The sequence below is a fragment of the Danaus plexippus genome, chromosome 23, assembly GCF_018135715.1.
Source record: "Danaus plexippus chromosome 23, MEX_DaPlex, whole genome shotgun sequence".
Classification (NCBI taxonomy): domain Eukaryota; kingdom Metazoa; phylum Arthropoda; class Insecta; order Lepidoptera; family Nymphalidae; genus Danaus; species Danaus plexippus.
In genome coordinates, this window is record NC_083551.1 from 2,647,565 (window position 1) to 2,674,712 (window position 27,148).

At 28.9% G+C, this 27,148-nt stretch overlaps 4 protein-coding genes across 6 annotated transcripts; 2 read left to right on the plus strand and 2 right to left on the minus strand.

The window, feature by feature from the left end:
* The first annotated feature begins 283 nt into the window (after positions 1–283).
* On the plus strand, positions 284–2,018 carry LOC116774729 (uncharacterized). Its single transcript, XM_032667467.2, has 4 exons — positions 284–624; positions 929–1,187; positions 1,322–1,441; positions 1,880–2,018. The coding sequence occupies exons 1-4, from the start codon at positions 422–424 to the stop codon at positions 1,961–1,963; spliced, it is 666 nt and encodes a 221-aa protein (XP_032523358.1). The 5' UTR covers positions 284–421; the 3' UTR covers positions 1,964–2,018.
* Positions 2,015–7,586, minus strand: LOC116774730 (isocitrate dehydrogenase [NAD] subunit beta, mitochondrial). Of its 2 annotated transcripts, none has more exons than XM_061524031.1 (9): positions 7,428–7,586; positions 7,003–7,092; positions 5,916–6,008; positions 5,320–5,436; positions 4,812–5,019; positions 4,113–4,276; positions 3,196–3,405; positions 2,705–2,841; positions 2,015–2,353 (listed from the first exon to the last, which is right to left on the minus strand). In XM_061524031.1, the coding sequence occupies exons 1-9, from the start codon at positions 7,467–7,469 to the stop codon at positions 2,260–2,262; spliced, it is 1,155 nt and encodes a 384-aa protein (XP_061380015.1). In that variant the 5' UTR covers positions 7,470–7,586; the 3' UTR covers positions 2,015–2,259. The 2 variants fall into 2 exon arrangements, with proteins under 2 accessions (XP_061380015.1, XP_061380016.1); XM_061524032.1 differs by having other exon boundaries at positions 7,036–7,092; positions 7,428–7,585.
* A 399-nt stretch (positions 7,587–7,985) lies between these two features.
* Positions 7,986–19,692, plus strand: LOC116774816 (sideroflexin-1-3). 2 transcript variants are annotated; one of them, XM_032667581.2, is made up of 9 exons: positions 7,986–8,169; positions 9,554–9,715; positions 10,673–10,827; positions 11,399–11,516; positions 12,150–12,225; positions 17,788–17,873; positions 18,296–18,423; positions 18,958–19,142; positions 19,244–19,692. In XM_032667581.2, the coding sequence occupies exons 2-9, from the start codon at positions 9,567–9,569 to the stop codon at positions 19,301–19,303; spliced, it is 957 nt and encodes a 318-aa protein (XP_032523472.2). In that variant the 5' UTR covers positions 7,986–8,169; positions 9,554–9,566; the 3' UTR covers positions 19,304–19,692. The 2 variants fall into 2 exon arrangements, with proteins under 2 accessions (XP_032523472.2, XP_061380114.1); XM_061524130.1 differs by lacking the exon at positions 7,986–8,169 and adding an exon at positions 8,992–9,014.
* Positions 19,693–20,357: 665 nt separating this feature from the next.
* Positions 20,358–26,674, minus strand: LOC116774832 (zinc finger protein 569-like). The gene is made up of 13 exons (XM_032667605.2): positions 26,428–26,674; positions 26,069–26,203; positions 25,447–25,986; positions 25,020–25,153; positions 24,452–24,764; positions 24,028–24,161; positions 23,640–23,714; positions 23,368–23,497; positions 22,726–22,856; positions 22,493–22,607; positions 21,817–21,930; positions 21,245–21,358; positions 20,358–20,641 (listed from the first exon to the last, which is right to left on the minus strand). Exons 1-13 carry the CDS (start codon positions 26,533–26,535, stop codon positions 20,387–20,389), a joined length of 2,298 nt encoding a protein of 765 aa, XP_032523496.1. The 5' UTR covers positions 26,536–26,674; the 3' UTR covers positions 20,358–20,386.
* Positions 26,675–27,148: the final 474 nt, after the last annotated feature.

Consider the following 27,148-nt stretch of genomic DNA (forward strand, 5'->3'; position numbering starts at 1 on the left):
TGTAGGTCTAAGGGGCCCCTATCGAACGGGCGGTAAACGCTCACCTCCACCGACTATCTAAACAACACCGACATTATCAAAAATTTTCGAATATTCTAGAATCTGCCATGTTACAGCAGAATTTTTGCTAATGTGTGTCTGTGGTGGCGTTTTGAATATATACGATGTTTTACAGCAATTTTGAGCTTTTTTGTATAAAGTTTATTTTAAAAGTACTAAGTAGTATAGTTCATAATTATATATTATCTATGAACGTTCGTACACATTAACAGATATTAAAAACATTCTAAAGTCAAATACACGTCAAATCTCAATGGCTGTTACACAATAAAACAATCTTAAGTCCGAATGTAAAAAATAAATAAACAATGTAAAACCAACCATCCAAAATCCCGTATAACTCTCTGAATAGCTAGTCAAAATGGTGAAACCAAAGTACGATCCTCCTACAAACACTTTCCCGTACAAAATATCCAGAAGACTGAACATTTTAAGTATACCAAGGAAATATATTATTGATACGGGGGAAGGTATGCCTGCTTTGAATCCCAGAGGAATCAGGAAATCAGCTTTGAACAGCCAAATATCTGATAGAGTAAATGACGCAGCGTGGCCATATTTAAGGTTTGTATTAAGATGAAATGTATGTCTTGGCGGTATCTTTTTAAATTTCCTCTAAAATGGGGAGACTTTCATTCAAAGCAGTGGGAAGAAAATACATAAACATTGTAACTGGCAATACAAACCTATAAAGTATAAAACTTTAAACAAAGGTTTAATTTCGTGAATGTATTGTTTTTATATAAAATTTAGACTGAAGTAGGAATCTAACTTAGGGCAGAAAAAGTTAAGTTCAATGTCTTATCAAGAACAATTTAAGTTAATTTGTTTTATAGATCTAATAAAATTATTAAATTTAATATTTCAGACGATTCTTGATTATAAAACGAATGTACAAACATCGGTTCAGTCCTGAACGTATCGAGAGAATCGATCGTATGATAGAAGCTGCCAATGCGACTTGCTATTCAAAACTAGCGAACTGCGTTTTGGATCTTAAAAAACAAGATAATACAAAAGAGGTTAAAAAGAAAAAAGGTTGGTCTGAGAGCGAGTGGAAGAAACACATGGACTATATAAGCCAAATAGCTGGACCCAGAAGAGACTTTAAACCGCCTCCTATAAAGGTAATTAAAATAACTTCTAAAATCTGTTTTCGTGGTAAATATTTTGAACTGGTAACTATCACGTTCGCCATATTTATATACCCTGTAACATATATAAATATACATTAATATTCGAACATTACTTTGTGTTTTAGAGAGGAATTGGCAAACCATTGGAAGAACTATTGCCAAGAATCAACGAAATCTGTCACTTCCCAGAATTTAAAATATATAGAAGATTGTCAAAAGAAGCGTGGTACAGAAATCCTGAAAAGGTATTGTTTGAATCTGCAACATGTTGCTTCATAATTTATTTGTTTTGTCAATATTTTAGTCAACGCCAAAAAGAAAAACGCTACTATCTACAATCTTTGCCTTCATTACAATTTGCATCCTAGGTTCGGAGTACTATTAATTAAATTGGTGTTATATTTATATTAGTTATACTATATATACTGCCAATTAGGGTTCAGAGAGATTAGTAATCTGTGGAGTGTGCTTAGTATGACAGATGTTAACCAACCATAATTAATGTATTTCCTCTGAATTAGTTTTTAATTCTAATGTTTGTAATTTGTTGTATAAACGACATCACGAGAAAGTTTCAGACAAAATTCATTCAGTAGATTTCGTAGAAACATCCGTCCGTCGTTACAAATTACGCGTTTAATAATATTAGTATGTGATATTAAAATAATTATCAAATTTTCCAGGTGGCGCCGGGCGCACTCAAATACGTCATATCTGATAGAGTAAAGAAGCTAGCTGCTCCGAGAGTTATACCGCAGGCTTTCTAAGGCAATATACATAAGTGAATAAAAAATAACACTGGCAATAAAACACATGCAAACATTTAATTATTTTATTTCTGGTAACATTGAATACTTAAACAATACTATGGGTTACAGATCACATGATTGAAATAAATAAATTAATACTGGCGTCTCGCCATTTACTAATAAAAAATTAAATATGACAATATTACTGTAATGATAGTGATAGCAACACTGAAATTGTTATATAATCTATGACAATGATGGAATCTCTTTGGGAGTTTGTATTGGGTGAATTGTTCCTTCCGTTGATAAAAATTCTAAGCGAGGCAGTGTATGATGGCGTTGGTGAAGTCCTTTGTTGTGGACTGTCCGCCCAAATCCTTTGTTCTCACCTTGCCGTCTTTTAGAACTCTGAAATTTTATAAAATACATCTTATTATATTATCTTATTAATATATTGTACATATTTGTATAGACTCTTCAAGAATCCCGGATTGGAAGCGAATTGGTTTTCAAGCTAGTAAAAGTGACATTTTATTGGTTCTTTTTTGTGCACATTCATTTTTCACGTAAATGCGTGCACACTTTTTTGTGCTAACGTATACGTGAATTAAAAATTAGAATATATTATATAATAGGATTTCAAACACTGGAAGATGGAATATCGCTTACAATTGCTTTACCGATCAAGTTGATTATTTTTATCAACTAGCAAAAAAAAATCAGCAATATTATGTTTGTAATACACTTATTTGATCTTACTTATTGATAGCGTTCTTGATCATATCAGCGTAGGAGTGCAGATTGACGTGAGACAGCAAATTGGCCGAGCATAGAAGCATAGCTGTCGGATTGGCGATGTTCTTACCGACAGCGCCGGAGAATATATGACGAGCACCCTGTATATACATATATTAAAGTATCTTATAAATGAAATTACACAGCAGAAACATTTACAAAACCATTAAATATAAAAAAGAAAAAAATAATTCAATATTAACACTGACATCCAAAACAAATATAATAATTTTTTTAATATTATGAAATAAATTCATTGATAAATTTTTTTATAATTAATATATAATAACTTCATTCATACTCATGTAGTACATACATACTACATACATACGTACATACTCATACTCAATACATGATATCAATATGGCCAACTAAATTTAAATTAAATTTTCATTTATAAAATCAAATTTTTCCTTATACATATATTATTAAAAAAGCTATGACTATATTATAACCTGTTCGAACACAGCACAGTCAGCGCTGTATGAGGCTCCAGCGACCACCCCGGCTCCACCGACCAAACCGCTGGCCAGATTGTCCACTATGTTGCCGTACAAGTTGGGTGTCACCATCACATCAAACTGGTTCGGGTTGGAGACCATTTGCATCGTGCAATTGTCAACAATCATCTTCTCAAACTGTATCCTTGGATATAATTTTGCCATCTAGAATTTTATTTAATATAACATCATTAAAAAACCATCCCAGTGGTCTGTGACAATACATTTAGTTGTTAATCGTTAAATTTTCTATAATAATGTTAAATTAATGTTCTATTTTTAAAATTATTTGTATTAAAAACTATATTGTATTTATTGGGATAATACATCATATATTAGCAAAGTTTAAGGAACGTATAAATATTATTAGCCTTAAAGAAAACCTACTTCAATGTATATATTATACAAAGATTTTTGAATAGAATTCATAGAACATACAATTAAAGCCTGTGTATTAACATTTAAAAATAAAGATAACTATGTATTTATTTATCTTATATTGTACGGTTGGCTAGAAACATTAATTGTTAAACAGGCCATCCTTTCAAAAACGAGAAACTGTATGTGTTTAAGTTGTTATACAAACTTATATTAAGGATTCTGAGGTCAGTGTCCTTTACATAAGTTTGTATAACAACTTAAACACATACAGTTTCTCGTTTCCCTATCATAAATCTTCTTGAAACACCATCCAAACTATTAGTTATTTACACAGAATAGAAATAAAAAAAATTTGAATGCTAGTTTATTAAAAATTGATTGATTGCTGATTCATTGTTAGATCATTATTTCATAGGATTCCAATTATCCAGGTACATGTAATACACATTTATGTACATATGTCTGTCTGTGTATAAATTGTTACATCATACCTCCTCACAGCTCCTCAGGAACAATCCGTCGCCCAGCTTCATGATGTTAGCCTTGTGCACAGCCGTGACCTTCTTACGGCGCATCTTGACCGCGTAGTCAAAAGCGAATTTAGCTATACGTTCAGACTTAGCAGCCGTTATTATCTTGAGACATTCAACAACACCTGCAAATATATATGTATATAGTAATATACAATTATTAATTATATTTAATTATGTTTGAATATTAAAAACACAATGGCATTGTGATATAATTTAAAATTGTTTACTGAATAACACAATGAAATAATTGCTTGGATATAAATTGAGAAATATATAAATGCTATATATACTTTTTATCGAGTCAAGAAATCAGTGATTAAAAACAAAACTTACACATATTATGGCAATATTAAAAGTATAGTTTTTTATGTTTTATTTCAAAGCAAGAATAACTTGGATATGAAATAAAATTTCAATGATTTCGTTATTCAATAGACTTATTGAAATCAACACTTTTAAATGTCTAAGGTCTTAACAGATAACTTCAGATTCTCTTATCTTAGAAGCTAACTTCAAATTCCTAAATCTTTATAGTTAACTCCAAATTCTCAAATCTTAATAGTTAACTTCAAATTCTCAAACCTTGATAGTTAGCTCCATATTCTCAAATCTTGACGGTTAACTTAAAATCGACTACAATTTAGTACAAAAACTCACCGGGAACCGATTCATGTTCCAGTGCAGAGTATTCCCCTTCAGTTTGTTCTCTTATGATGATGCAATCAACATCTGTGTGTCTGCATTTGACATTAGGTAGTGACTTGACATGCACCACGTTAGCGTACAGATCCAGGGCATTACGGAGCTTCATGTTGAGCGTCTGAAGTTCACCAGTGTGGGAGAAGTCCGGGGTAGCCAAAATGCCCTGGAATTTATAAAATGAACATATGTAGTTGTTTACATGCTTGCAAGATATTTTTTTTATCAATATATAATAGAAATGATTACGATTCCTTAATTTAAAAAAGCAAATTCAGACATCATTAACATCACCTACTAGCATATTTGAATTTTCTGACAAAATCGGTCATGTTATTGATAGTAACGGGAACAAACAGACAAGAATTATGAAAAATTTTTATACTTTAATATTACATACAGATAATAATTTATATTAATTCATATATGTGTTTCTAATTATACAGAGATTAAGAATATTATATACCTTGATACATATCTTATTCCTAGCAATTGAGCTAACAACATCTTCTAAGGGCGCACTCAATGTTGGATTAACTTCAGAGAAAAAGAATGATTCAAAATCAACAGGAATGCTGGTCGCCTGGAAGAAATAAAGACACAGTTTAATTACTATAGTATTATCTTAAAACATATATATATATATATATATATATATATATATATATAAGTGTATATATATATATATATATATATAAGTACTAGAACATTTGTGTGAAATTAACACAAAAGAAGTTCGAAATTTCCATTAATATGTTACTATATTTGAGGTAATTGATAGTTCAGTATTTCAGAATGCAAAAGCACACTATGAAAAAATCTTATTTGTTAAGTGATCTGAAAAAGGGTATAGTTTAGAAAACACTTGAAACTATAATAGTTGTATAATATATTGCACACATATTATAATTAAAAAACAAAAAAAAAATTACCTTAATGTTGGCAACACTAAGACAAATCTATCGTAAAAAAAATTACACACATAATGGTTTAAATACAGTAAGAATAAAATTTTTCACATATTTTAACCCATTTTTAAATAGCTAACTATATGAATCTCACCTTAAACACCTCCTGTACCGAATACACAAGCTCTGGACCAACACCGTCTCCCGGTATAAGAGTACACTTGATGCGACCTTCCTTGCTTGTTTGCTATATACAAAAACAGCAATGAAAAACATAATATTTAGCAGACGTCGATACAAAAATGTTTATTGGTAGTTTTAATACATTTATTTATATAATTTCATTTAATTTTTACATTATATACTTACCCTATAACTTTAAAACATATATTTTAATGACCTGAATATGTAATGTGGACGAAACACAACATTTTGTTACGTATTACAATGCATCGGACGAACACAGAGGTTTATATTGCATGAAATATAAGGAATCGTGCTCTGTTATAATAAATACATATATGTATACCCTTATTATAATATAATTATTATGTATATATTTATTTATTTTTTTCATGCATTTAATTATAATTCTATTTTCGAATACTTTTTTTTTTTTGTCATTGACACCAATACACAAGGTTTCATGCATAGAGGAAAAATTCTTACAGTATCACGTTGCTAATGTAGACCTGATAAACTTTGAAATATTTATTATTGAGAATTTTTTAAAATCAATATACAGAATTTGGATGCCAATTGTAATAAAATATCATGTCATGTTTATACATTTTTGCCGCCAATCATATAAATTTTATTTTTTTTTATACGCAAGAAAGCAGAATGTGTAAATGCAACGTAAAATTATTTTGTAATCTATAATAAATTATTTATATGCCAATATATTTCATTTTATCTGACTTCAAAAAGAAAACAGATCTCCAATCAGATTGATTAACTTGTATGAACCAATTTTAATAAATTGGATTTGTTAAGTTTTGTTCTCTGATTAATAACATATAAATTTAGTTAACGGTTTATATTAGTAAGAAATTAGAATCTTCCTCAATTTTAATTTTCCTTCTGATTTTTAATACCTAGTTATTTTAAACAATGAATGTTATAATAATAATGCCTTTTGATCGAAGTCAGATAAATTTTAAAAATATTTAATTACTTGCACTCCTTCTGCTTTATTGCACTCCTGTAAGAACTATTAGTACCACAGTTAGTATTCTCACCAGGCTGCTAATTGATAGTGGCGCGAAACATACGTTTTTTTCAGAGTTTACTGCACTTGTATGCAAACCTTTGCTGACATGCTGAGATCCCTGAAATAGTAAAAAAAGGTTTTTATTCTTTATGGCAAGTATAAATTAACCTTGAGTATAAATAAATTGAACACGACAATATGCGTAGATGTTTGTATAATCAATTAAGAACATCACGTGAGGTTATTTGATAGCTAAGATATTATCGTATCGAATGAAATTGAATTTAAATAAAGGGATTTGTGTCAATTTCAAAACTAACAGAACAAAACAATAAAATTAACTGACTATTAGAAGCGCAAAAAAAAATAACATAGAAGCAGTAGTTACGAAACAATTTTTTCTTTTTAATATTCCAATATATTGAAAATAAATTCATTTTTTGGGCACTTTACCTGGACTAGAGTACGACACAGGTTTCTAGTTATAAGAGACATTTTGAAAATCCAATGAATTCCTAAGAGAAAATTGTATTTTAGCAAAGATATTTTTAGACCCTCTTGTCTTCGCTCTTTTCAGTGACAAGAGTGGAAATGTCAATTTCAAAATTCATTTTACGCAAGCAAAATTTTATTTCGATATCATTGTAAAATATTAAACTTACAGTTCCCACTTTTCGTATTTAAAAAAAAAGTTGTTAACCTATTACTTCTGAAGTTTATAAAAAAATATTTTAGATTTTAATGAAAAGATAACGATACATTTAATTAATACATAAGAAAAAAATCAAAAAATAAACGTAAATCAAATTATTGCATAAAAAGGAACACATAAGGAATATTTTTTTTGAAATTAAACCAAAAATTATATCTAGGGTATTATGGTTATTACTATTATGATTTTTAAAAAAATATTGATCTAGTTACATTTATACTATACTAATGTATACCACATTAAAAAAAGTATTTAAATAAAAACTGACAACTCTAACCATCGAAGTAGAGATAGAATTGATTTTTATTTACGTCATATTTGGAGGTCTTGTGACGGCGCAACATTTAAACTTAATATAACGCTAAATCTAAAAAGTGTAGATAAATTAATAAAAAAATGCAAAACTGTGTCTGGACCTCCTAATTATTCAACTTTTATATAAAGTATTTATATCTCATTGGAATCGTTTGTATCTTAATATTGGTGAGTGAAATTATGCATTCCTTACTGCCCCTAGCTTATTTAATCATTGAAAAAAACACATTTTCAAATATTATTTATTTAGAGAAATGCTATTTAATATTCTCAAATTTGATAACATTATATTTAATTAATTTTTATTCAAAAATTTTCAAGCCAATGGTCGTTTTATTGATTAAACTTTAGGTCATAGGTCCATTTTAAATATAAAAAAAATATATAATAGTATATTAATAAGTTCATATTATCAGAGAAAGTATGAAATAATATTTTAGTAATCAATGGAAAAAATGTACTGAATTTCTAAAATATTTTAATTTATTATAAAATTTTTCATCGCGGTCTGCGGTACTGAATACTTTATTTTCAAGGTGAAATTTCGTTATTGAATTTTTGGTGAATATATAACGTAAAACATACTACATTTCAGCGCAGTTTCTCACAATAGATAGCATTTTTTTTACAAAGAGTTGTTACGTAAAGCAATTACAGATTAAATAATTTCCTTTAAATATGAAATATATATAAATTTTTATTATTACAGAAGGTAATCGAAATGAATTAATATTTTTGAATTGTTACAAATCTCTTTTATCTTAATGTTACTGAGTAATCATTATATTATCGTTAGTTCAAAAGAATTTCATTGATAATACAAAAGTCCGTGACATCGCGTCTATTTGTTTGTACAAGTTATCTTGGGTGGTGTGTACACGAGGTAAAACAAGAGCCATCATTAAACAGTTATGTAATGCATATTAAAAATAAATTATCATCCTATTGTTATCACATCAAAAATATTTTTTAAGTCTTAGAATGAACCGAACTAAAGAAACAAATTAAATCACGTATGTATATATTTTAATTCGTATTCTTTTGTGACTTAAATAATATATATAAGTTCCTGACTTATAAAGATAATTATGACTTTAGATTAAAAAGGTTACACACAGTGACCTCTAAGGGTTACGTTGCCACATAATTAGAAAAAATATATTTTTAATTATTTAAAATGTTTTAAGTGAATCTCTCGTATTTTTTTGTGTAAACCATATTGTATTCTTATATATGTGCTGGTTATTCTAAACTTCTTCATCATATATGGAGAAGGTTTGACAGTTATCTATCGTTATAGAATTTACCCATAAATTTCTAAATATATTCTCGCGAACTATTTCCTTTTAACGATATGAATATCGCTAAGACACTGATACACTCCTGGCGCTTTTAATTTAATATCGATCCTTTTTTCATCGACCTTATCTAACATCATTCGGAACAATCTTAATTATTGTTAATCTATTAAATAATAATATTTAATTTACATTCCAATACTTATAATAGTTTGTTATTTACTTCATCACATGTGATTATATGTTATTTTCAGTCAATAATCAACAATGAGTCACATAGATTTGGACAAGCCTCGTTATGATCAGAGTACGTACATGGGTAGGGCGAAACATTTCCTTCTGCTAACAAATCCCATGAACGTTTTCGCAAGCAACAAAGATCTTGAGGATGCTAGGAAGATTGTCACTGAGTTCAGGTATGAGTTAATTATTTAAACCTAATACTATGTAATATACAAAGTACTATATATTAACCAAAATAAGCATAGATTAAATAAGTAATCAATTATTGTTGGCAGCCATTTTGTTTTAGATTCGATCGATATTTTTTTTTTTATTAAAAGGCACATATCGAAGCGTTTTTTACGGTTTCTATTTTTATTTAATTTGCAATAGTTTTGATGGTGTGGAAGTCAGATTTTAATTATATAAATTATAGTCCACTAACTTGAATTATGATTACAGATAGAATTGCAAAACTGTTACTTCTTAGTTAATAACACTTCTGCTACTAGATCTAGTCAATACAAGATATAATCTAGATAACAGTTGATAGTACTATCTAGATTTTGATATGGATCTAGAATAATATATAGATTTGGATCCGTTAATAATTCTGAACGTATTACGTAATCGATTACAAACGTCTGCATTGCTGAAGTCCTTAGTAATATGGCGTAAGAAAAGTCTTGCTTACAGATTATATAAGGAATTATGTATTATTAGAAAGATTTGACAAAATTGAGCTTTAATAACATACATTGAATATGAAATATTTTTAATCATTCAGTATAAACGAGTATAAGGTTCGTTGACACGTTGTAGCAAGTCTACGGTTGATCTCGTAGCACTGCTACGAAAGGCATTTGTATTTTCAATTATTTTTCCTATTCAAAACATTTAGTTATTTCGAAGTATTACATATTAAGGTTATTTAAATATAAGTACTTAAATAGTAAGTAATTTATAATATATATTATATTTGAATGGTATAACATTTCTTTTACTTTTTGAAGATAAATAGTATTTTTATTGACTAATACAGTAAAGGTACATATTTATTGACAGTTTATGCTAATATAAAAACCTAATAACAGTAAAATACACGACTAGTTTTTTTTGGGGTTGGTTAAATACGATTATCCCACCACCAGGAAGAGTCGTAGGATGCCAGCCGGCTACGACGAGGACAAATTGTGGGCTACCAAGTATTTGTATGATAGCGCCTTCCATCCGGACACGGGGGAGAAGATGATCGCCATCGGACGGATGTCGGCTCAGGCTCCAATGAACACAATCATCACAGGATGTGAGTCAATAAACCATCCACCCGACTGACGAAATATTATTACGTCTATTATTGCAAAGCCATCCAATGTGACAAAAGATGTGTACATCCAAGCATAAAGCATTCACTATTCATTCATCCGCCCAATCAACTAATAAAATAAAATGAAAATTTATTTAACGTCCCTATAGTTTACTTTCTGTTGTTAAATATTCAAAATGTTTTCGAAGTCAGCGAGTTAACGAAATGTTCAATCTTTAGTTTGATGATGAGAATTTTTACTAAGGACACTCCGCAAGAAGTTAACTTTAATAAGGTTGTTTTTTTATATTGTTCCTGTTTTAAATGATATTATTGTGAGTGTACTGGATTATTGATATATGAGACAATTTCTAGGGTATTTGTATTACAGAATTCTGATCGGGTCAATATGAAAATCTGTTACAAATCAAAACATTGACTAACGCACACAAACATACACACAGACAGGCACGCACACAAATACATAAAACAAAGACAACACGCACACACTCTCATGCACTTATAACGTCGATCGTGATGGTTCAATGAAGCCAGTTCCCGTATATTCCAGGCATGATAACCTTTTATAAGACAACAGCGGCGACCGTCTTTTGGCAGTGGGTCAATCAGACGTTTAATGCCCTCGTAAACTATACCAACAGAGGGGGCGACGCTCCCTTACCGACATCGTGAGTATACAAAATAATATTCAAGAAAAGAAATTAAATTGATATTATATCGGATAGGATTTAAGAAGCTTTTTAATTGTATATAATTTATTTGTTACATAGCTATTTGATTGTTTGATTTCGGAATCCATTTTGAATTTTACGTTTTAAACTTGACGTCATTTACATTGCAAGATCGAATAACTTTTGCTTCCGGATAACGAAGACGTAATTTAATTAATAAATAAAGAAGAGACAGTATAAAAGCGTTGTAAATTTTTATTTTATAAGGTGTCGGATTAGTATATAATAAGATAATAAATATTCGATTTAAGGTTAAAAAATACACATTAATATTTATAAACCTGTCAAATTCGAAATAATTAATATATTATTGACATAAAAAACAAGTGTTACCACTATCAAAAACATTCAAGTACAACTAAAATACTAAATCCTACTAAGATTATTATAGGTATGTACCTAATATTATATGACATTCCGTTTGAATAGTAACAAATATTATTGTAAGTTGTTATAACATTGAACGTAATTGCTATTAATAATAACGGTCCTTGTTATATATATATATACATTATACAACATTGCTAAATGCTATTGATGGTATTGTAATTTTATCAAATCATCCCACAGCCAGTTATTGGCGTCGTATTGTGCCGCGTGTGGCGGGGCGTTGTCTACTGCACTTTTTCTCAACAGCAAGGTTAAGGTGAGTGAAGAACACACAAACTTACACGTACACACGCACACGCATGCAAATTTTCTTAATGAAGATATAATTTTTTTTTTCATTATTAATTCATTAATAAAATATTTAATATCATGACTATATATAAATTATATCGTCCGAATTTAAAACAGGAGAGAATTAAAGATATGATTGATTAAAGAGAACGTCATTGATAAATTTAATGATTTGGAAAGTTTAAAAATTATATGTAAATAAATGAATAAATTAATTAAATAATACACGTACGAAAGGTCACAAATAAGTGATTTAGAAGAAACAAGCGCTGTGTTTAGACTTTACTGGTTACTGTGTAACGGGAATAACTATACAGATATATGTATATTAATGAAAAATTAGATACAAAAGAATATATGAATGGCACCTACATATATATACCTATAGTACATATATATTATAAATATTTGACAAGATAAAAAATATTTTTAACGGGACTTATTTTACACCATGCGTTCTCGGAGTTTCAATTTCTTAGTAAACAAAACGAAGCAGAAAATAGATTAAAGAAAGTGAAACTTTAAGTAATGTTATAGAACAGAAAGTATATTAAACTTACTCCGTGTTTGCTCACACTACACACGGAGCGTTAACAGTTTAACATTCATAAATTATTCATCTCACATTATAGTATTAATGTAGGCTATTGAATGAGATACGGGAAACAAATCGTAATTCGTATGTTTGACGAAGCGAAACTTGTGTTAGTGTTAAACAAAACTTATCTCAGGCTATAAAAAATAAAATCAAAATATACATGAAAATTGTTGAAAATAGGAACGAAATATATATTTTTTTCTAGAATTTTTTTAATTAGGGCTTTTAAACATTTTTTTTGTAAATAACTTTGTATTATAAGACCCTATACTTATATTAAATCCTCTGCAATTCCACTCTTACCGATGACAATACAATCTTGATTTATTAACCCAAACATTATTTCTGTATAGTAAAAATATGTTTATTTCAGTATTGAAATAAATTCTTTCACAAAAAATTGTTTAAGGCATACCGCATACCAAAATTTTAACCTTTCGATGCTTAATTAATTAAAAAATAAACAGACATTTAGTATTTTTTTATATTTTATTATTTTAATCTGTAAAACCGGATTCTTAGATAAACATATATAAATATATGTACATTTTATTATATATATATATATATTTGCAAGTCACGTTTATTTTTACGTAGAATGTTTTCAACATGCCTTCATTGAATTCTCATTGTGATTATTAAAATTTTTACATATCTCTTCCTTTATTGTATGTTTACTACATTATAATTGTATTATGTCTAATTAGAATAATTAATATAAGTATAGTGTAAACGACTTATATATTTTTACTACTTCTCGTCCGTGACACAAATTATGTAAAGTATTTTTAAAAAGTGCATGTCGTAACCAACTGGTAGCGACATCTATAGTATGTGTATATGCTTTCATTAAAATTACAACTATAGGCTTAGTCGTAGTTGGCGTCGACACATTATATACGCAGCTTTAACAGTTTTGTATTTATAAATACAAGTGCCATGTAATGTGTGTTAATCTGACGTTTAACCTATATTAAATTAACGTAAAATTTCATCAAAATATAGTAAGTGGTTTTTGTCTGAAAAACCAAGGAAACATCGATACATACTCACAGACTTGCATTTATTATATTATTATCTATATATGTACATGCAATCTATGAGATATTTTTTTTTATATAATGAAATGGAATTTCCATCCTAGTAAGCTTTTAATGCCGTATTCAATATTTTGTATTATGTATACATGTATATAATTTTATTACACTGCAATATTCTGTACAAAGTTTTCAAGCATGACATTATCAATATCACTTTATTTGTTTAATGGCTGGAATAAATAATAGAAAATATATCTAATAATATATAGAGATAAATAATAAAAATAATCATTTTGTTATCACTATAATGTTAATAGATTTATGTTGGCAAGCAGACGTCAGAGAGGCGTGTCATTGAACATGACGTTTGTTTTGTTTATCTGTGAAAAGATTAATCGGGTTTAATACAGATTCGTTGTTTTTAAAGAGAGAGACGCCATTGCTGACGTCACTAACGTCACTTCTTTCAGTATTTTCCATGGTATTTTAAAACGAAAGTTCAATTCATCTATGTTCTTATATTTCTCGAGGGTTCTTTCGGGCTGAGAGGATTTTCCGCTGTCTTGCGTCCAAACGTCGTATTTATACCCAAATTCAAACATAGTTCTATTTTTCTTTTTGTCTAAAGACTGTTTGTCTTTGATTTCGTTTTACTTATAACCATAATTATGAATACCAATAAGTTTTTTATAATAATTGGTGACAGCCTCAAGTTACTGTTATGTTGCTTCCGTCAGCGCTGTTAGCGCCAATAGATTTTTTAATTCACGGCCATTTCTTTCTATTTTCGTAAGTACTTTTTACTTCACTTTTTACTTCCCCAAAAAAAATGATATAACATGTTTGAAATATCAAATATGTAGTTATATTTTTCTGATATTCTCATCTCGTCTACCCGTAATCACGGTTGTGGAAAGTGAAAATTATAAACCCGTAGTAAATTGGAAAAATTTTATTTTTATTTCAATGAATAATCACGAAAATCTTAGATCTCATTAGTTATATTTTGTCACTTAGATATTATGTAATAAAAAAATTTCATGTTTGGTAATTTTTAATCAAAGCTGTCAATTAAAGTATTGTTGAAGTGTCAAGAACCATGCCTGCATTAAACAAAGACAAAGATAATTAATTACATGGAATTGGTTTATTAGATAGAAATATTTAAACAGAATTTTTGTCCAAAACAAACCAGCTGGGGCCAAAAACAAAAGGATTAGTGCCATTGAAAATGTTTATGAATATTAATTATAAAATATGTTACTCTCTTCAGTGAATATTATACAATTATCCCTTTTTATTTAGTTACCTGATATTTATCCAATCATTTGACATTATTTTATGACTTTTGCGACACAAAGTTTCATGTCGCCATTGATTTTTTTTTTTCATATTATAGTCTGTAAGCCGTACAAAAATTTCTTCAAAACGGACAAACAAACAAAATCTTAATTTGGGTACGTCACCATATCATTATATTATCGATGTGATTATATATTAAAATCTATTTAAATTCAATTTATGTATAACGATAAATTAATCTTTACTTTTAATATTAAATATATGGTATTTCCCCATGACATAATACCAAAGGATTTAAATAGAAATAATGTAAGCACCCATCATACAAATATAGCCGAACAATCGTGACGCGTCACTTAACGTTATCATGCTATTTACTATCTCGTTGGCAGTTCATGATCTATGACAACTGATAATATCGCGTCACAAACAACGCCTCCCTTCAAGACCCAATGTATTTTAATAGTATATGCGTATTTCACGTACGATACAAACATGCATCGTGAATGTTTTAGATTGAAACGCCTTCATGTTTGCTTTTACCGACTTAAAAATAGACAGTAATAAATTCGAGGGTAGGTTTCTTTTAAAATCTCATTAACACTGACTTTAATATGTTTCATGCTCAGTTAAATTTAAAAACTCTCCCATTTATAAGGTTTAATTATATTTTTAAGTCATTCCAGTTATATACTATAATAAATCGAAAAGTTCATTGGTATTAAAAAATTTTAACTCTTAATAAGTACAAAATTAGAGATTGTAAGGATATACCTAGTACGCATCGTCCATGTTTCCATTGTCAAACTACATACGAAGCGTTTCCCGTTGCTTAATCTAGGCCAATACTATAATTTGCAAAGATTTGTGAATGAAAATCTATTATATTGATATTACAAAAATATATATAACATAAAGTGAATGTCTTAAGAACCTATACTTAAATGTGACATCAAGTTCTTTAAGATAATTAAGACAATTACAATATCTTACACACGAGTTTACTATGACCTGTATCTGGCAACATTCCCTCGAAGGATCTCAATAAACAAATTTCATAATTAATAATAACAAAATAGCAACCAATAAAAGTCTCTAAAAACGAAAGGAGTTATATATATTTGTTTTTTTTAAAGTGAATTACGTCGTATTTTTTTTTTTTTTCAATCATGGTGACTTGCGTGAAGATGCGTTAAATTTTATTATTAAGCATTATGTGTATGATTATTTTCGATAAAAATGTTGGTACTGGCAAAATATTTCACATTTTTAGAGTGAATGAAGACATAGCATTATGAAAAACAAAAATATTGTTTTGGCATAATATTTTAAAAACAACATACGAGTATGGTTTTCTATGAAATAGAAATCTATTATAACAACAAGATCAAATAAAAGATATTAATATTACTTAGTATGTATTTAACACGTATACTTTAGTTGTGTTCTAAGTCACATAAATAACACAGCCTTCAAGTTAATCATGTTTATTTATATCACTAAAGTAAAATAAATATAATATTTGTCGTGATTATTAAAAAGAATATTATTATTAAATTATGAATTATTTACTGTATATATATATATATTCTTAAATCTACAAATGGCCAAAATGTTACAACCTTATCAATAATTTTATTGTATTTTATTATTATTGTACTAAACTATATACATATTTTTTGTAAATCATATAAAATATATTTATTTTTTTTGGTTAACAACATTTAAATAACATTTATTTACACGACTGTGATACCAGCTTTCTAGTGGAACAATGGAATTACACAATGGAAGCTTTGTAGTACACTGCATCTGAGCATTCTTAACTTTTAACTAATATATAATTTTTAAATTTTAATTGTGATGAACCTAATGTTGTCGGATTAGTACGCTTTACGTTATTATTTTTAAAAATTACACGCTCCAGACGTTTTGGATACTTTGCGGCAACCGTGATCACGGGCATATCTCGTCTTCCCGTGATCACGGTATGTAGTTTTTAAAAATAATAAAATAACGTGAAGCAATCCGAAAATATTAGTTTCATTTAAATGAATACACGCGAAAGTCTTAGATTTTGATTGCAAAATTTGATTCATAACGAAATAAAGACTCATGCTTACTATGTAACTTTTATACATCGTATTTTAAGTATTCTTTAAGTTTGGTATATACATTCTACATATATCAAGGTTGTAAAAAGATATACTAGTCCGCCATGTTGGATCTTTATGAATTGTCAAACAAAGAATACGGTTTTGAATTTTGAAATTGAATTAACTGTCAAATAAAATATTTAAATCCATTTTGGGCTCAATAATATTAGATTCCGTTTTAAAAATATATAATATACAATCAAACCAAAATAACAAACGTCCAAACAAACAAGCGGCTTAAAAATTAAATACATATCTCAGTAAAACATAAATAAAAAAAAAAGTAAGGACCGTTTGTTATTTCAAGGTTATATGTATTTATATAATAAGTTTGGTACAGTAACTTCATTTGAAACAAATTAACTTTGAGTTATTCCATACAATAATATACATTTTTTTATAAGTAATGTTTTATTGCATATTTATTTCAGAACCTGCCACCGATTTATGCTTCCCTGGTACCTTTCGCCGCGGTTTGCGGCGCTAACTTCATAAACATACCTATGATGAGGAGCGGGTAACTATTATTATTATTATTATGTTTTATTAAATCAAAATATAAAATAAAACATATGATTGAAAATAAGTTAAAGAAATTTTATTTATCTGTATTATATTTTTTCTGGCCTTGCATTGCATTATTAAAATAAATGACAATTAGTTTCCCTATGAATGAAAAAACTGCAAATTGACTGTTTCAGTTCAGTTTCAGGACTTAGTCTTATTAAGTGTATTTGATAATAAGTCTTGATGTATTTATTGAGTTATGCGATTATTTTTTATTTTTACTTCGTTTTTAGTAAAAATAAAAGTACATAGAACAAACATTGTAAATATAAAATATTATTACAAATCGCAGATACGCCCTACTTTATATAATGTCCTCAATGGCACCGTCGTTTGAAGTGATAGTTATTGTAACCGTCATACATTTCTCAGTGAACTGTTGAATGGTACGCCGGTGTTCACGGCGGACGGTACTCGCATCGGAAACTCTAAGAGGGCTGCCAAATATGGAATCGGACTCGTCTGCATCTCGAGGGTCTTGATGGCTTTACCAGGAATGAGTGAGTTGATATCATACGATAGGTTAATTTCAGGAGTTGTCTTAACTATATTATCATCATTACATAGTATACAACAAAGTCGCTGTCTCTGTACCTATATCCCTATGTATGCTTACTTTAAAACTACGCAACGGATTTTGATGGGGTTTGTTTGATAGATAGAGTGATTGAAGATGTAGGTTTATTATGCTAACTATTCCAGTAGACGTCGTTATTATCTTTGAATTTGTACATTTTACATTTAATTACAGCGCCATCTGTTGTATTTGTTGCGAAAAACCTTTTTTTTTAATTTCATTATAAATACAATAAAACTGTCATTACTTTGTCATAAAGCACTTTGATAACGTCTCTATAATATATTTAAGTCAAGTATCATGTATACTATTCCGATTTCCGTTTTAATTGATATCGAGAAAGCGTTAAGCTTTCAGTCCATTTGGTGGTTAAAAAATGCCACATTTGTAAATAAAAATATTAACCTGACCAAAGTCATCTTTGAATTATATCATAATATGCATTTTATTTTGCCAGCGTTGACTCCTATCATAACGAACATAGCCACGCGGCGCGGCTTGTTCTGCCGGCGACCCATGATGGTGATACCATTCCAGCTGTTTCTGGTCGGTCTGTGCGTCACCTTCGCCACGCCGCTGTGCTGCGCCATCTTCGAGCAGAAGGCGTCCATATCGGTGGACAACCTGGATCCAGAGCTCAGGGTAAGAGCTCGAATGTCGGATGTTATTTTACATCATATGAATGGAAATGACAATACTATACATATAATATATTCTTAAAAATTTTCTTTAAATTTTCTCAGGATAGTGTCAGGAAGAACTACCCAAAAATAAAAGAAGTCTACTTTAATAAGGGTCTATGAAGCGGTTCAATTGATGGTTCGACAACAGAGATACCTCCGCACTACCTGTAGAATGTTCTTCTGTCAATTCCTTTTAGATGCATTTTTGGCTTTTTACTAGAACAAACATTCCCATATGTGATTTTCTATTTACTGATCTGATTATTTGAAGCTTACATATTTGTTACATTAACTTTGATATATATATATATGTTGTTTTGAATATTTTGTTTGTTATTATACATTGTTCGGATAAGTTATGGCTCAAATTATTTAAGAAATGTGCTGGCAATATAATTATAATAAAGTTTATGTGAACTGGACAATAATATGATCAGTTAATTTATTTATTTGGATTGTAAACTAAATATTATAAACGTTCGCAATAAAATATGTTGTTAAAAAAATTACATGAGCGTTTTTTATTCTATATCCGATATTTTTCTCAATCAAACTCTTTAGTTCTTAAATAAAAGTTTATATATATTAATAATTAAAACGTAAATTAAAAATATATATATTGATTGAATTATGTATTAAAAACAGACAAATTATATAAAAAAAAATGGTCGAATATATTAAGAAAAATAATACGTTACGGTGGTTCGAAATGTTTTCTTAATAAAAAATATATATACTTAATAATATAGAATGGACAAATTATAATATGTTTTACGGTAAATATATTACCAATATTATCTATAGAAAATTTTATTAAGTACATGAGTCTTTAATAACTTTAAATTTTTTATAAAATAATATTTATAAAAATTCATTCTTTCCATTGGTTATAATTAAAATTTAATGTCTAAATAATACTTCATATAAATTTACATTAGTTCTGTACTGTTTAATCATAATGGACAATCCTCATTACATACAAAATCGTCCTCAGTATGGACATTGAGTATTTAATTTGTATAAAAGTGATATCAATAAAAAAATTTACATAATAAATCTATTATACATCTAAAACTTAAACTTAAACTAAATCCCCAAAAACGGGAGAAAAAAATATTATGAAACAAAATATATATCAGCAGAAGCTTATGGGAGCATGATAGCTATGTCTCTATTAGTATATTTACATGTAGTGTATATAATCTATTCATTATATGTTATATAGGCGCTGAGGTAATTCCCAGCGTCTAACACCAGCTTGTGGGGGGCCTGAGGAGGTTGGGGCGGTGTAGGTGAGGGGGGAGCGGGCTCGTCGCGACGTCGTTTCCGGTTCTTCTTATTCCACGGAGCATAAGGTATCTTCAGATGGACAGTCTGTATGTGAAGCTTGACGGCGCTGCTCTGTGTGAAGCGACGGTTACAATGCTGGCATTGATATCTCTTTTCACCTGTGTGTACCTGGAAGTGATATTAATTTATATATATATATAATATTATTAAGTTTGTTGAATTTGCTACAGTTATACTGATTATACTTATAAATTGACAAAGACTAATATTCGTATAATAGTTATTAATTAATAAACAATACAAGTTAAAGTCACATTTATAAAACTAAAATGAATATAACTCATTCAGCATTACTATGTTATGTTCATACATGTCAACTACGAGGCGTTCCGTAACAATGTCCCACACCAAATACACGTTTAGTTTACGACTATCTATAATTAATTATAATATTAAGAAAAAAAGAATATTGTGCTTGAAGTCGCTTTTAGGGGACGAAGTGATACTTCGAATTGTTGGAATCAAAACAGGAAGAGGCGAAAAAGATTTTTAAGGAATTTTTAGTGTTTGTTTGAGACAAATTTTATTAAAATTACTTACAAGTCACAATTGACTGCCCGCATGTGTTCGCGCGATACGCATTCCCTCTCGCTCTGTCTCTTTTTATCCCCCCCCCAGATGTTAAACGTCTAACGCAACCTTGTTGGAAGTCGCATAACAAGTTTCACTTCAAAAACCCTCTTATACAAAGGATTTATTTGTTATACATACCACTAGATGTCTGTCTCTGTTGCTGACCATACTAAATCTCCTTTGGCAGTGAGGACACGAATACGGCTTTTCCTGTGTGTGCGTCCGCATGTGTACTAACAGGTTCGCGTATTGCTACAAAACAAACATATCAAAAGTTATATCCGTTAATAAAGTCTCAGTTACTTATGTTGCTATGTTTGATAAATATTGTATACTTATTTGGCGGAATTTTAATTTAATTATGCTCCAATATTACCAATTACAAAGCAATATTTTGTTGTATAGTTAATGTATGTATGTAATATTATTCTTTAAAAAATATATTATATCCAATAATGATTTATATTTTTTTAAGGATACTTATTTAATTCTTTTCGTATATTAATGGAAAAAAAATAAACGATTTCTCAAATAGCTATCTTCGATAATAATTTTCGTATAAAATATCAAGTCAATCATCCCATGGAAGGTTTTTTCAGCTTATATTTAATATGTTTTATTTTTGTTACGACAATTGTTCGTTGGGTTATCGTATTTCGAGTGAATTTTTTTTTACATATATATATATATATATATATATAACAGCTCACCTTAGTTGTATGTCCGCATATATCACACATGTATCTCTTGAGGTAGGTCGCCCCCGGATGTTCGGATTCGTAGTGTCGCTTCGCTTGAACGTCGTTTGGTAAGTATTGCTGGCACTGAAAAATAACGATGGATTATAATTAGTATTTATTACGAGCTATATGTATATATAGCAAAAGAAAATTTTAGCACAATTTGCGTAACATCTTACAGAGCTGTACATAGTTTGATGTGTGAGATTTGTAATTTTGAAATTTGTATTATTTTGAGTCGTTTCCCTTATCTAAATTATTCATATATAATCAGTCTTTGATGTCTTAACACAAGTTTCGATCGTCACACTACGTACTTATCGAACGACTCGTTTTTCATTCATAAACTCACAATAGCACTATACGGTACAAAGATTTATGTATTACACTGCTAACGCACCGTCTGTAGTGCGGCGTTACATGTGGTAAGGATACAGACATCGTATGTTATGTTTCTCGCGAATATAAAAGAAGGTGCGGTTAATGTCAAACGAAACAAAAATGTGTAACACTAGACAATTGGCCTCTTCTGAGTAATTTACAATTATATTTACAACCTTCCCAGAGGTGAGTGAGTTCGACAAGGACAAAATAACCCAAAAATGGTAAAATAACTTAAAAATAGCATATAATACGTGTCACTAACTATCTCGCAGTGCGAAGCGGTCGTGACCCCGGTGTTGAGGACATCGGACCCCGACCGAGGCCGGCCGCGAGGTCGCGACGGACTGCACTTATTACTACGAGACGGTTTAGTTGAACTGGAATCAGATACATTATTATATTTAAACATATATATATACATATAATTTCGTATATAATGATTTACACTTATTAAATACAAGGAATTTAGTAATATTTCAAATAAATATAACTCACACGTTAGTATCTGCGTGTTTGTTTGATGATCCGAAATGTGTGTCGTAGGCTTTTTGATTGGTGAACTGTACTTCACACTCGGAACAGTACAGGGATAGGGACGGAGTCGGCATCTCTTGGACTTTAATCTCCTGATAATAAAAAAAATACTTAAAAAATATAATTGGTATTACATTTGTAACTGGCCAACGAGAAAAGATAAATTTGGTAAATAAAAATATCTATGATACTTTAGAACAGTGACAAGGTAAATGTTTTTTTAACGTTTTACTTCTTGTGTATTTTTTTTTATATTATCAATTTAGGGTATTTATTTAATTAACTTAAAATATATCTATAAAACAAATGATTTCATGATGTTGTAAGGTTAAATTTTAACGTTTGTTTATATTTTTTATCTACTTTCGTTGGACGACCTATATTTTTTCAATAAATACTTTTTCTATGGTACTATATTATGTAAATAACACCTTACTACTGATATCGTAGTAAAATATATAGAATTATTAATTCTAGGCTTAATCTATCAACTGGCAAAACTACTGGATGCCGATATTCGGTAGTTAGGGATTTTTAATTTATGAAATTATATATATGTATATATTATATAATTACATACATGTACATATATAATAAGGTTACCTCAGCGCTGTGTGCTATCTTCTTGTGACAGTATAAGCCAGCCTCGCTCACGTAACTGTGTCCGCATATATTACAGATATAAGTAGACGGATGTTTTATACGAATGTGGGTCAAACGAGTCGACTGCTTCCTGGAAATTAACAAAAAATATATTAAAGTAGTGATTTCAAGTTAATGCTGTAAATGTCGAGTGAAACGATAAACAAAAACAATCGTTTAAAAACTTAACCTTTTCCGTATGGAAATAGTAAGTAAAAAATGTTTGAACTCACGTAAAAACTTTGGTACAGTGCGGGCAGGAGTAAGTAACGTTTTTGTGCCATTGATAATGCGATCTTGCTTGACCTCTGGAAATCAACAAAATACAAATTATTGGCATACTAAATTATGTGTAAATTAGTACATTTCAATTACATAGTTATTTATCGTTAAAGAATGATCAATTAACTTTTTGATTTCAAACAACTATTATTTGCTGTACAAATTTTTTTAGCATATTGTTTTTTTTTAAATATAATAAATAAAGATAAACGAGACTAAACTTTACTTCATTTCAATAAAATATTATATATATTTTTTTAACCACACAATTTCAAAGGATTCAAACAATTTTTTATATGTGATAAACTAATAGTAATTAATTATATGTACATTGTTTACCTGCTGTAACACACGAAACTGCACATCTGACAGGAAAATTTGAAGTTATGCGTAGTGTTCATATGTTTGTACATCTTCCTCGTGCTCGAACAGTGTATTTTACACATGTCGCACTGATATTTACCGGAATACACCTGCAATATATTTGTATGAGAATTAAAATATAATAAATACTATTAGTTATTACAATAACAAAATTCATGTTTTTTATAGCCATAAATATAGTATGTAATTAAAACCGAACTTAATGTATTTCTTGCCGAAATACCAAAAACCACTTTGTTTTCGATAAAGTAACGAGAAACAGACGATAGATGGCGCTGACCAATGATTAAGAAACACATCAATACAGATATGTCCTTCGACCTCATTATAACGTTCATTCAGCCAAAGTCACAGGCTAAATCTAGTATATAATACTTACAGGGTCATGTTTCTGCATGTGCTTCTCATATGTGACCACTTCCCTGAAACCTTTGAAGCAATACTGACATTTGTATGGAGATTCTATATAATTCTTTGTTTTCTGCCTGTCTAGCACCATAGAGTATTGTTCCGCTTGTTTTATCGGTGTATATATGAGGAAATCTTCCGGATCTTTTGGTTTAATCTTCTTATGAACATAGATCCCTTGTTTCTTCTTGTCTATGTTCTTCTTGTTTAGTTTGTCGGTGACACCATCTTTCTTTGTACCTTTCGGACCATGTATCAACATGAAATGTCTTTTTGCTGAAAATCTGTAAATTTAAGCAATGCAATTTCTTTATATTTATATATCATTAATATTTATAATCTATGATAATATCAAAAAATACCTTCATATGTTCAAATTTTAATATAAGCACAAATATTACTATTTCATTTCAAAAATACTAAATAGTTTCTTATAAAAAAAAAATCCGGATTTTTGACTACTTTGCACATTTCAGAAAATACCAAATATATAAGATTACAATACAACACATTAAAAAAAATAGAAAAAAAAAACTAACCTGTCAAAACTAACTTCAGGACAATTCCTACATAAATATTTATACATATGTTTGTCTTTATAATGGGTTTTCAGTAAAAATTCTGTCTTATAATAATATTTACACAGCACACAGTAATGTGAACCACTTACGCTCTGAAATGAAAAAAAATATGAAAAAAATATCACAAATGATATAATATACATTTAAAATTAAAGCAATTGCATAAATATTCTTTAATCAGAATTTTTTATATATTATGTACAGGGTGTGTAGAAAAAAACACATGCTTATACTAATATGTGCGACAAAAAATTGCATAGGAATTATATTTTATAACAACTCATTCTTTATCAATAATATGTGTATGCTATTGATTATTGTTATATAGAAAAAGTTAAAAAAATATATATAATTATATAATTATAACCAATGGAATAATATTTACCTCGACATGCATCCTCTTATGTAATTCTAAATTTTTTTCATTACAGTACGCCTTATCACAGATATCACAACGAAACTTTCCGAGTGCAAATTTTTTATTAATATCCACAACAGCCTGAGCCTCTTTCAGACTGATTGGGATTACATTACCATATTCCTCATTGAGGATGGAACCGTCGGCATCATCTTTCTGCAATTCTAATACTTCTAAATCATTATTACTTATATTTATATTGGAATCAAACAATTCTACTTCATTCTTCTCAACATTATTGCTTAATCCAACAGCCATATCATATGTATTCTTCCCATCATCACAATTCGATTTCGTTTTGAACGGCAATTCAAATATATTTTCCGTCGTACTACATAACATAACGGGAATAGTGCCTTGAGGTTCTATGCATGTGCGATTCTGTTTCAACCACTTGAATTTTATGTCCTCATACTGATGACCGCCTTTCATAGAGTCCATGTAAGCTAAGCCTGGCTTAATGTTTAGAATACTATAATCCAATTCATTTAATACAGATTGTGTTATCTGTGAATCAAAAACAATTCATAAAAACAAATTATTTTAAAGTAAATTGGTATAATAAATATGTATAATATATTTAACTTACCTCATTGTTTGTTCTTAAAATTTCTTGTAAAACATAAAATGTTCTTTGGCATTTTTCACGAAATCTTATAAAACTTCTTACATATCCCTTACATTGATAACATAAATATTCTGGTAGACCAGTTCCAGAAATTGTCTAAAAATGATAATATACATTAGTTTTTATTTTTACAACGTTTTGATTTTATAGGTAAAATTTCCTTCATCGAATATTAAAGGCAATAATTTTGGTTGTCAGCCTATGCATAGTGCATATAAGTGTTTCATAAAATAGAATTAACTGATTTAATCAGTCTGATTATGACACTAAACTATTTTGTGTTTTTGAAAAAATAGCAAACACAAAGAATAAATAAATACCTTAAGCCCAGCTACTAAGTAGAATTGTTGTCTAAGTTGACCATTATTCATGCTAAATAACTTTACATCGGCTTTTAAACACACGACACATGCCTTAAGGTCGAACATATTGTTACTGTTATTTTATCATTCTTATAAAAATTCTAGCTCAGTCACTAAAAATCGAAAATCAAGAGTTCCTTAAAATATACAACCAGAACATAATTGGTACTAACTCTCTAAGAAAGAGTCAGTTTTGTTTAATGCTTGTTTATTCTACTCTATGGTCTAGTTGACATTTCCAATCATAGAATAAATAAATAAGTGAGGTAAGCCACTATTAGTCTTTTAAGTAGTAAAAAATACAACATATATTGTTTATTATTGATTATTTTAGTAGCAACATTAATTCTTCCTCTTTATTTATTAAGTTTAAAATAAATAATATCCTCATTTGTAAATAATTCAAATCTCTATATGAAGGTTCCATCGGGTAAAATTAATAACATAATAAAAAAAGTCGATTGATAGTAATTAAAGGTATTTATTTATTAATAATTATTTGTTGTATTGGCATACACGGTGTGTATACTATCCTATCCTAATACGAAATGAATATTTGTAAATTTTGCAACCAAGACGTGAAGAACTACTAGTTTTTAAAAAGTCCTACGCATTTTCCTTGAAATTAAGATAATGGTATAGAATGTGGATAAAATGTTATTGCGGAAAACAAATTGTA